A 12,215-nucleotide genomic window follows, 5' to 3' on the forward strand; every position below is an offset into this window, starting at 1 on the left:
AGAGACAAATCAAATGCATGTCACAATTCCCCAAAAGTTATGTTAAACTGTCCTAAATCTTCCCTTTCTTTTTGTTTGTCCCATTAGGGCAGATGTGGCCAGACCTGTTCACCCCAAGAGCTACTTTTCTAGCAGCCAGCCTCTTGCGATTTACCGACAGGGATGGGTGGGAGCACACGCACATCGGCCTGACTGCCGTGGTGGAAGCAAAAGAGAGACCGTAAAGCTTGTGAGAACGCGCCTTGATGTGCGTGCGATCGACGTATTGACCACACCTGAATCATGCAATGAGATGGATGATAGATTGATGTCTTTTTCTTTTGTTTTTTTTTTGCCACGCCATCAGGCGGTCGACCAAAACTGCCTCGGCGATCGACCGGTCGATCGCAATCGACACATTGAGCACCCTTGCATTAGGGGTTACGACAGCATGTCATCCTTTTCCATGTAAGCCTATCTCCTGCATCGTCCTCTCTAGCACCAGATGCCCTCATGTCTTCACTCACGACATCCATCAACATTCTCTTTGGCCTTCCTTTAGCTCTCATATGGCAGCTTCATCATCCTATCAAAATACTCACTCTCCCCTCTGTATTCTGCTCTCTCTAACTTTGTCTCGAAAACATCTAACCTTGGCTGTCCCTTGAATGAGCTCATTTCTAACCCTATTCAACCTGCTCATTCCTAGAGAGAACCTCAACATCTTTATTTGTGCCACCTCCCACTTCGCTTCTTGTTGTCTCCGCAGTGACAGTGTCTGTAATTTGTACATCATGGCTAACCTCACCAACTGTCTTATTTCTTCCTTGCCACAATCACCATTGCTCTGAACTGTCAACATCAAATATTCAAAGTCCATCCAGCCTCGCTATCTCTTCTGTAGCCTCACTCTTCCCCCTCCACTCCTCTCACTTATGCATATATATTCAATCTTACTTCAGCTTGTCTTCATAACTCTTGTTTGGGGATCCCTCCACTTTCTCCCGGTTCTTCCACCTCCGCCACGCTTTCACTGAACATCACAATGTTATCTGCGAATATCATGGTCCACGGGGTTTCCAGTCTGACATGTATCATGTGTCAGCCTATCCATCATGACTACAAGTACCACCTGCAACTTAAACCTCTCTGTCACACTTAGAGCACACCTCATCACTGTCTGCTCCCCTCATCCATGTCCTGTATTATTTTAACATACTTCTCTGCCACTCCAGACTTCCGCATGCAGTACCATTATCCCTCTCTGAGTACTCTGTCATAGGCATTCTCTAGATCTACAAAGACACAATGTAGCTCCTTCTGTCCTCTGTGCTTTCGCATCAACACCACAAATGCAAATAATTCACCTGTAGTAGTCATTCCAGGCATAAAACCAGTATGGCTCACAAATACTCACTTTTATCCTGAATCCAGACTCCACTACTCTTTCGCATAATTTCACTGTGTGGGTCATCAACTTTATTCCTTTATAGTTCCCACAGCTCTGCACATCACTCTTGTTCTTAAAAATGGGCAACAGTACACTTTTCTTCCATTACCCAGGCATGTTCTCATCCACTAGAATTCTGTTTAACAACCTGGCCAAAAACTCCAAAGCCACCTCTCCAAATTGTATCTCATCAGGACCATGTGCCTTTCCATTTTTCATCCTCTTTAGTGACTTTCTAAATTTGCCCTTGCTAATCACTGTCACTTTCTGGTCCATCACACTTGGCTCCTCTTCCTTCTCTCTAATTTTCCTTTTTTATCAACTCCTCAAAATGTTCTTTTCATCTATCCAGCATCGTACTGGCACCAGTCAACACATTTCCACATTTCTTGCTGCACATCCTTCCCATCACTATCTGTCAGGCCAACCTTTATTGTCCAACTGGGGGATATATATCATTATATCGCTCATTTGGCTTTCACCATCACTCCCTTTGACCAAAGTTGCATTTCCTTTCTCCTCTCATCGGTCCTCTGTGTCCCACTTCTTCTTAGCTAACCTCTTTCCTTGTCTGATTTCCTGTACTTTGAGGATCCACCACCAAGTCTTCTTCCCTTTTGTACCAGAAGTATTTAATCTAAATTTGTAAATACTATATTCTTTTTTGTGCCCTGTGACTGACTGGTGACCAGTTCCGGTTATAGTCTGCTTTTTGCCCATACTAATTGTAATTGGCTCCAGTGCCCTGTGATGCTGAATAGGATTAGCAGCGTAGAGAATTAATGGATGGATATATTCTTTATGTCCACTCTATAGAATTATGCACAAAAAACATAGAATGAACACTTCAAAAACCTCTAGAATCCTCCATAACAAATAAATTCACAAAAAAATAACTGATGACCAAAGTAAATGACCAATACTACTACCAGCAGTTTTTGCATAATATTTCCTTTCAGGGAATTAAAAACATTAACAATTTCTAATGTCCGTATTAAATAATGTGTTCACCCATTTAACAATTTATAATGACTAATTCCCAAGATACTGTTGTCAAGGTTACAAAAAACAAGCTTTATGTAGGGTCTTACAACTTAAGGCATCGACGGTGAGGCACTCTTAACTGCTCTAAATGAAGAAGACTGCATATTGAACATCTCTGACTCTTCTAAAGAATTGTTCCCATTAACTGAATGTCTCTTGTTAGTTCTTGTTAGTTTGTGGTTCTTAGTTCTGAATGTCGTACCACGGTGCCACATGACTGCTGGAGACAAATTCCTTGTGTGTTGTTACACACTTGGCCGATAAAGCTGATTCTGATTCTAATAAAAGAGCCTCTAACTGTCTTGTATGCCTCTTTGTCATAACAATCAAGGCTGTCAATGTCAAATTGGGTACACAGAATTGGTTTTAAATTTGTTGAACATATAAATTGGTTGCGGCCGGTGGATCAGTTGGTAAAGTGTTCGCCTCACAGTTCTGAGGACCCGGGTTCGATCCCGGGCCCGCCTTTGTGGAGTTTGCATGTTCTCCCAGTGCCTGCGTGGGTTTTCTCTGGGAACTCTGGTTTCCTCCCACATCCAAAAAACATGCAACACTAATTGGACACTGTAAACTGCTCCTTGGTGTGATTGTGAGTGCGGCTGATTGTCTCTATGTGCCCTGCGATTGGCTGGCAACAAGTTCAGGGTGTACGCCGCCTCCTCCCCGATAACAGCTGGGATAGGCTCCAGCACTCCCCCGAGCCTTGTGAGGATAAGCGGCAAAGAAAATGGATGGATAAATCGCTTCATATGCTTTATGACATAGCTAAGCTCCTAAGGTCCGCCATCTTGTGTTGATTGAACGATGCTATTATAAGTTAAAACGGACCACGTACAGTTGAGGGAAGATTTAAAATCACCCCCCCAACTCCTTCCCCCAAAAGAAAGCTTTGAAAAAAAATAAACAAACGTAAAAAAAAAAGTTTAGGAAACCTATCCAGGGGCAATCAAAGTGTATGCAACATGTGCACTGCCAGTTACCCATTCCTGATCTACAGTGAAGAAAATAAGTATTTAAACACCCTGCTATATTGCAAGTTCTCCCACTTTGAAATCATGGGGGGGTCTGAAATTTTCACCATAGGAAAATCCAGAAATTACAATGTATGATTTTTTAACGATTTATTTGTGTGATACAGCTGCAAATAGGTAATTGAACACCTGAGAAAGCCAATGCTCATATTTGGTACGGTAGCCTTTGTTTGCAATTACAGAGGTTAAACGTTTCCTGTAGTTCACTAGCTTTGCATACACTACAGGAAGGATTTTGGCCCAATACTTATTTGCAGCTGTATGACACATATAAATCATTAAAAAATAATATATTGTGATTTCTTTTTGTTTTTAGATTATCTCTTTCACAGTAGACATGCACCTACGATGAAAATTTCAAACTCCTCCATGATTTCCAAGTGGGAGAACTTGCAATATAGCAGGGTGTTCAAATACATATTGTCTTCACTGTATCGCATCAAGTATAATTAACTTTGTAGCGACAAATTTCATAGCTCCAAACAAAAAATTATAAATTGGTGCATAACAGTTCAAGATAAATCCATCCAGTACTTATAAATAGCATCCTATTAATAAAACCTCCACTGATGCTCAATTGAAAAATGGTCAAGAAAAGCAGGCCAAAATATCCTCACAGTGAAAGACATGTAGCTTTAAACAGATTTTTCCTCAGATAAAAAAAAATCATTTAAAAACAGCATTTTATGCTTACTTGGGTTAATGTTGCCTGATAATTACATTTGTAATTCTTATATCAAATCAGGAAACAATGCTAAAAAAAAAACATTTTCCTGGAACTACAGTTCCAATTTTTTAATTGTTGTTGTTTTTATTCACTCTCCAGAGAAAAACAAGCAGCTCCAAATGTTTGTCATTTTAATCAAATTGTCATTTTTGGTTTTGAATAAAAAGAAAAAAAACACGATTTAGAGATGCATATTGATATTTTTCATTAGGGCAGCATGGTGCCAGACTAGTTAGCAACACAGATTCAAATCCAGCCTTGCCTGTGTGGAGTTTGCATGTTCTCCCCGTGCCTGCGTGGATTTCCTCTGGGCACTCCGGTTTCCTTCCGCATCCCAAAAACATGCACCCTAGGTTAATTAAAGACTAAACTGTCCTTCGGTATGAATGTGAGTAAGAATGGTTGTTTGTTTATATGTGCCCTGTGATTGGTTGGCGTCGAGTGTTCAGGGTGTACACCCCGTCTCCTGCTTGCAGTTAGCTGGGCTCGGCACCAGTATACCTGCGACCCGAGTGAGGATAAGCAGTGTAGTAAATAGATGGATGGAATTTCATTGGATAACAATGATATGCAAACCTCGGTCTTTGCTACAATGCCGTCCTTAAGTCTATTGCTGTTGAAATTTCTCGTGGAATTTTCTTCATTCTTTCCTCTTCCTCATACACTCCCTTAGTTTTAAGTGACATTAATGTAAAAACTGACAGGTTTCCTTATTTTGAATGTTTCAAATCTGCTCAAATGCAAAATGTACCTCTCTTATAAGCATGTATCGTAGTCAATGATTTAGTGTTGTTGTAAAACTAGATGGCGTGGAAAAGTGGTTCAGAAGCTGGGACTGGTGCGGGTCACCTGTTGTGACTTCCCATTGAGCACATCAGGAGTAGGAATCTGTTGGGGCATTAGTCTGTACAACATGCTCCAATAAGCTTCTTTCTTATTCTCGGGGGGAGGTCCATTGAGGGGCGGATTCAAACCAGTGTCTCCGACAAACTCCCACGGAGTCACAGGAATTTGGGCTGCACCCACCAGTGAGACTGAGGTTATGGTTTATTGAGAAATTAATGCAAGGGGCGGTGCTGTAAAAATATCCGCTTCATGATCAGAAACGTGCAGATGGACATTTTTACTTCTTCAAAGTCATGTCAGATATGATTTCATGAAGAGTGTCCACTCTACAGAGGCAGAGCCCTGAGGGACACCCTTTTGTTTTGCTTTTTAATATCATGCAAGCATAGCTCTGCTTGCTAATGACACTTCCTGGGGCAAGCCAAACTGTTGTTCTTTCACATTCAGTGCATAGTTTACGCCACAGGGGAAGGATGGGCTTTGACAAAAGGTCATTTATACACTGGAGTTTTTCAGGATGTTAGTGACACAATCCCGCAAAGAAGAGATGCTTCCAACCGGAGCTCTTTCACCAGTGTTAAGCTCTGTATATGGTAAAGATTTTATCAACACTCACCACGTTGTACAAGCCGATGCACCAGCGCTCAAACAGAATCTGACCCGAGAAGCCATTGACAAACGCAAACCAGATCTGTGGGGAAAAAAAACAAACAAAAACAAAACACACACACACACAAAAAAAATCACATAAGAGATGATTGAAAGTGGAGAAGCTCAAGAAGCTAAATGTAATCAATGTAGTTCCTTATAGTTTAAATATATTTTTGCGACAGTAAAATGTTCAGGAAGGTGTTCAAAATGTATACTTCTTGACTTTCCATTACTTTTGTATTAACAATTTTGAATTTGACAAACCAGAATAAAGGAGTTCATGAAAAAAAAAAAATTCCCATAGAGAGCAATGGAAAACAAAAATATTCAAACCATCCCAATCATAAAATATGAAGTAACTATTAAGTACAGGGAGTGTTTGGAGTCACAGTTGAACATTCTTAATTGTCACACAAGCATACAAATAACCACTTTTAATGTTAGGATATGTAAAGGATAAAACAGCCTTAATGTTCATGACACAGATGCAATGATAAGAGGATTTAAGTCATCCATGTGGCTCATTTTCAAATTATTTTAGATGTGAAAATACTGTAAATTAAATACCGTCAAAAATGTCCAGCTTAATTTTGAGAACAAGTGAAACAAGCTAGTGCGACTGTTTGAATGTGACTTTGGTGACAAAAAAAGACAAAGAAGAAGCAATAAACACATGAACAGACAAAAAATCCTGTGGTCCTGATTGACTTGACATCCTGGGTGTTTGTTTGAACCCTGGGATTTCATTCATATTTTCCCAAAAACATTTGCTCATATTGTGATTAGTACTACAGTGGGATTCAATTGAGTACAAGTGGTACTATGATAAAAAAGAACAGGGCTGAGTGTTTCTCCAGAGAGGTTAACAAAGCTGAACATGATTATACTTTTGAGTTACAGTGCCCTCCATAATTATTGGCACCCCCGGTTAAGATGTGTTAAAAGCCTTAAAATAAATTCAGTGTTTATTGCAGAAGAATATTGTCAGACTGAGAATTTTAGGAAAATATAATCTTCAACTCAAATGAATTGTTGAAAGAAAAAAAAATCCCTGTCTAAAAATTTCTCTTATCCACTCTTAAACATGGGAAAGACAAAGGAAACAGCATACAAGAGAAGCAGATGTGCGTCGACCTTCACAGGTCAGGCAGAGGCTACAAGAAGATTGCCACTCAACAGTAGCTGCCCCTATCCACTGTGAGAGGAATAATTAAGAATTTCAAAACAACTGGAACAGTGGTAAACAAGCCTGGACGAGGACCCATGTTTATTTTGCCACCACGCACAGTGAAGAAGATGGTAAGAGGAATCAAAAAAATCTCCAAAGCTCACTGTTACAGAATTACAACAAATGGTAGCATCCTGGGGTCACAAAGTCTCCAAATCAACCATCAGGCACTCTCTGTATGCCAACAAGCTGTTTGGGAGGCATGCATGGAGAAAACCTTTCCTCACTCAAATCATAAACGCAAATGTCTGGAGTTCGCCATGCGGTATTGGGGCTTCAACTGGGGCCGTGTGCTTTGGTCAGATGAGACCAAGATTAAGCTTTTTGGCAACAAACACTCTTAAGTGGGTCTGGTGTGCCACGGAAGATGCACATGCTGAAAAGCACCTCATACCCACTGTGAAGTATGGGGGTGGGTCAGTGATGTTCTGGGGCTGTTTCGCTTCCAAAGGCCCGGGGAACCTTGTTAGGGTGCATGGCATCATGAATGCTTTGAAATACCAGGACATTTTAAATTAAAATTTGTTGCCTTCTGCGCGAAAGCTGAAGATGAGTTGTCACTGGGTCTTTCAGCAAGACAATGACCCTAAACATATGGCCAAATCTACATAGAAATGGTTCACTAGACACAAAATCAAGCTCCTCCCATGGCCATCTCAGTCCCCAGACCTCAACCCCATTGAAAAACTGTGGGGTGAGCTGAAGAGAAGAGGACCCAGGTCTCTGGATGATTTAGAGATTCTGCAAAGAGGAATGGCTGAAGTTGTCGTTGTCTTTTCTCATCTTCTGAAACATTGTAGGAAAAGATTAGGTGTTGTTTTGTTGGCAAAAGGGGGTTGTACAAAGTATTAACACCAGGGGTGCTAATAATTGTGACACACATTATTTGATGTCAAATAATTATTTCTTTATGTGGGATTTTTTTCCCCACTGAATAAATGCACTTTTATCGAAGGGTGGATTTTTCTCTTTTTTTCCATTAAGGTCCCATATTAAAAAAACATTATTAGAAGCTAAAAAACAGGGGTGCCAATAATTACGGAGGGCACTGTATGTTTAGGGAATAAAAGCATAAGCAGTTGCTTCCTAACACATCCATCCTATAATGAGGATTGAAGAACTTGTTTGAAGTGATGACTTGCAATCCAAATGGCGATCAATCTAACAGAGGAAACACACATTGTGTGATTAGGTAAACTCAGAGGCACCTCCACTGACACAAACTCTCCACTCGGGCCATCACGTGATTACCTCCAAACATATTCTATATACTTTTAGAGTAGGTTGACATGACATGAGGGTGACAGAGGAGGTTACACATCATGACACTTTTCTCTCGCTTCTCAAACAGTGCAGAAGCTTTTTTCCCCTGCTCTGCTTGATTTGCCTCTGTTAACATTTTTTCTTGGTGATTAGCTAGTTTTTCTTCTAAAAAAAAAAAAAAAAAAAAAAAAAAGGAAAAAAAATCTAAGCAGCAACTCCTGGATACTCTTAAACCTTTGGGACTGTCTTTCTTTTTTGTGGATAATCCGTTGTTTCATCACTACGTGAGCGTGACTTGCTAATTAGCACAACCCTGGTGTTTGCAATAAGATTAGCCATCAAGATGCCTCCCTTTTCAACTGAGGTTTATAATGGACTACTACAGAGGGTGTGAATTCCAGAAACAATGATTCACTGTCTTGTAGTGCATAGGGATGTGAATGGACAGTTGGAGGATGAAACATACTGCTTAGAATTAAGGCCACAAAGTTCTATTTTGGTCTCATCAAACCAGAGAATCTTATTTCTCATCATCTTGGTGTCCTTCAGCTTGTATTTAAATTATTTTTTTAACAAACTCCATGCAGGCTTTCCCGTGTCTTACACTGAGGATAGGTTTCTGTCGGGTTACTCTGCCATGAAGCCCCAAATGGTGGAGGGCTGCGTTGATGGTAAACTTACTAGAACTTTCTCCCACCTCCCGACTATATCTCTGGAGCTCAGCCAAAGTGATCTGTGGGTTCTTCTTTACCTTTCTCACCGAGGCTCTTCTCCCTGATTGCTCAGTTTGGCCGGATGGCTAGCTCTAGGAAGGCTTCTGCTTATCCCAAATGTCTTCCATTTAAGGATGATGGAGGCGAATATGCTCTTGGGAAACTTAAGTGGAGCAGAATTTTTCCAAATCTGTGTCCTGCCAAAATTGTCTCTCAGCTCTTTATGCAGTTGCTTTAACCTCATGATTTTCATTTGCTCTAACATGCACTGCGAGCTCTAAAGTCTCATTTAGACAACTGTGTGGCTTTCCTAACCAAGTCCAATCAGTATAATCAAACACAGCTGCACTCCAATGAAGGTGTAGAACCATCTCAAGGATGATCTGACAAATATTATAGCACCCAGCAAATGGTCTGAATACCTATGGCTGTGTGGTACAGTATTTCAGTTTTCTTGTTTGATAAATCTGCAAAAAAAGTTTCAACAATTCTATTTTTCTCTGTTAATGGGATGTTTTTGCAAATGGCTCAAATATGTTAAAAAGTGAAACATTTTAGTGGGGTCTGAATACTTTCCGTACCCACTATGCCCGCCGTCCAAATTGATCTGGATTTCCCACTGACAATTGCCTGTTATTTGAAAATCAAGCTGCTCCAATATTTTTGCTCTAGTGCAAGTTGTGCAGTCTACGAAGATAGAGGCTATTGTGCTAATAAGAATTTCTCACGTCATTAAAAGTTAAATCAGTGGTGTTCCAAAAGCAGACCTCTTATTGTCACCCATGTTAAAGCTGTCTGGGAAACATTATGGCTCCAGCCTGAAGCAAGCCCATTCTCGCTTCATTGGACTTCATCGTGAAGCCATGAGCTCTCATCAGTATTTGATTTGCCACCGGCCACTCCCTTTGAATTGTGAAAGAGAGCATATATGTGACCCAACCCCCAGTCTTAAGGCTCAAAGGAAAGCAAGGAAAATCCAGGACCGATTTTATGGGGATGTGTGTGCCCCTTTCTCTACCACACCCAACCTAACTAGAACTCATCCTCCCCTCCATCAAGGGAACTCATCCATAAACTTGTTGCTTTTGTATTCAAGGGTCCTGTTTTCACATTCGTATAAGATGTACACTCGAAATATGCAAAGCAAAACAACAAAAGGCATTTTAGCGTTCTTGGTTTAGCTTAGTAGTACACTGAAGCCCCATTTACCCTGAGGAATACGCTCCAGATTCACCCAGAACACATTTAAATTTATTAAAACACACACAGAGGCTCCGGCACTCCTGCTACCCTTGTGAGGATAAGCGGCTTGGAAAATGGATAACACAGACTTCAAAACAATATTTAAAGTATAACATCAAAAATAAATGCACAAACATCTATAGGAATTCCATTGATGTAGAAACATAAAACTTGTCTTAATTACTGTGCTCAATCACTAGATACCTTCAACAGAATTCAGACTAAAATAGTAATGCTAAAATATGCTATATTTTCCCTCCCTTGAATGAGTTCCCAGAACTCACTGCTAGTCATAGAAAAAGCAATTGACACCAGCCAAGAAACAACAAATCAGCAATAACCCAAAAAGACAAATTGCTATAGGAGTTCCTTTGCTGTAGGAATAAATCCAAAAAGATGCTTGTCTTAATTACTCTGCTCAATCACTAGATTCCTTCACCAGAATTCTGACTTTAGTCATGTTAAAACATACTACATATACAATCACATACATTCCCAGAACTCACTGCTAGACCTAGAAGCAGCAACTGACACCTGGCAAGAAACAACAAATCAGCATTAGCCCCAAAAAAAATTAACTATCTCCAATTTGGAAGACTACTTGGTCAAGAAACTCTATAAAGCTCTATTGCACCTACTTAAGATTAACCATTAAATAGAAAAATAATTATTATAATACACTCCGGTTTCCTCCCACAAAACCATGACTGTAAGTGCGACTGGTTGTTTCTCTTTATGTGCTCTGCAATTGGCCAGCAACCATTTAAGGGTGTACCCCGCCTCCTGCCCAAAGTTAGCTGGGTAAGGTTCCAGCACCCCCGTGACCCTTTGTAAAGATAAGCAGCTCAGATAATGGCTGGCTGGATGGATGGAAAACTATCATAAAGGTCTCATTAGCACCTGTTTTTGCTTGACGTTACTCCAAATAAAATGCAAAGCATACGTGTATCAAGCTGTCAGTCAGTCCCAGTTAGTGATTACTGTAAAGAGGCAAAACAAGAGACTTAATCATTATATAATCCAACACCAAAATGCTGAACCTAACCATGGCATTTTGGTCAAACAAAGGTCTGTTGGTGTTCTTTCATGTTCCTTAATGAACTGTTGAAATTTTTAATGTAAATGCACCCAATTACAGCCAATAAGTTAATTTCCTACAAATACAAACCTATATAGAAACCCAATTCCAATGAATGAATGAAGTCCAATAAACATTCTACTTCGATTTATGTTCAACACAATGTCCCAACTTAATTGGAATTGCGTTTATACACCCCCCATTCAGATATAACAAGTATTCATATCAACAACAATTTTCACACCAAATACGCATTTAAAACGTGGTACGAGAGAGTTGAGAAATTTGTCATTTAGCAATTTCTTTAGATTTCTAAATGCGTTGTATGAGATGGATGTTTTGTGGAGTTGTTATTCACATGATCTGCTCTAGAGGTAAAAACTGATTGACCGAATGATTTAAAAAAAAAAAAAAAAAAAAGAATCTCGTATCAAAGTTGGCTTAATGCTAACACATGATGTGAAATTACCATAGCTGTTACGGTAGTTATATACTTTCAAATACCTGTTACGGGCACAAATTGAGCATCAAATACTCACAGGCGTAAATTTTCTTTGCGTTACAGAAACAATGAACACATGGTGTTGAGTTACACTAAAGTGTCAGTCTCTTTTTTATGTTCTTCATTCTGCTACCTCAGGGCTACCTGCCTTGATGAGGTACAACAACAAGCAAGGTGCACAACCTACATGCTGTGCATAACCTATAAAAAGCAAGTGTTAAAAATCCATGCTCTAGCAGGCTGTTATACTGTATATTTAGAAGGTATTGCTATGAATTATGAGTCAGGAGGCAGGTTGTCTGAAGAAGCACTGACGAGGAAAAGCTAGGAGGCAGGTCAAACTGCTGAATTAATTACAGCTCGGCTCATTGTAAGGCTCGAGCCTTGTTTTATTGTGCCAAGTTAAAAAAGACTTCCATTCACAGCAAGCGGCAACTGCTTCTTGTGTGAGTGTTTTGGTC

At 40.0% G+C, this 12,215-nt stretch overlaps 1 protein-coding gene across 7 annotated transcripts in view; it reads right to left on the reverse strand.

Annotated features, from left to right (window-relative positions):
* atp8a1 (ATPase phospholipid transporting 8A1) overlaps positions 1–12,215 on the reverse strand; it is a 180,600-nt gene that overhangs the window by 36,591 nt on the left and 131,794 nt on the right. For all 7 annotated transcript variants that reach the window (XM_061834636.1, XM_061834637.1, XM_061834630.1 and 4 more), the window contains one exon: positions 5,694–5,768. In XM_061834636.1, coding sequence (XP_061690620.1) covers positions 5,694–5,768 — 75 coding nt within the window. The remainder of the gene's footprint in view (positions 1–5,693; positions 5,769–12,215) is intronic.

Source organism: Syngnathoides biaculeatus, chromosome 11, assembly GCF_019802595.1.
Source record: "Syngnathoides biaculeatus isolate LvHL_M chromosome 11, ASM1980259v1, whole genome shotgun sequence".
In the NCBI taxonomy this organism is placed as follows: domain Eukaryota; kingdom Metazoa; phylum Chordata; class Actinopteri; order Syngnathiformes; family Syngnathidae; genus Syngnathoides; species Syngnathoides biaculeatus.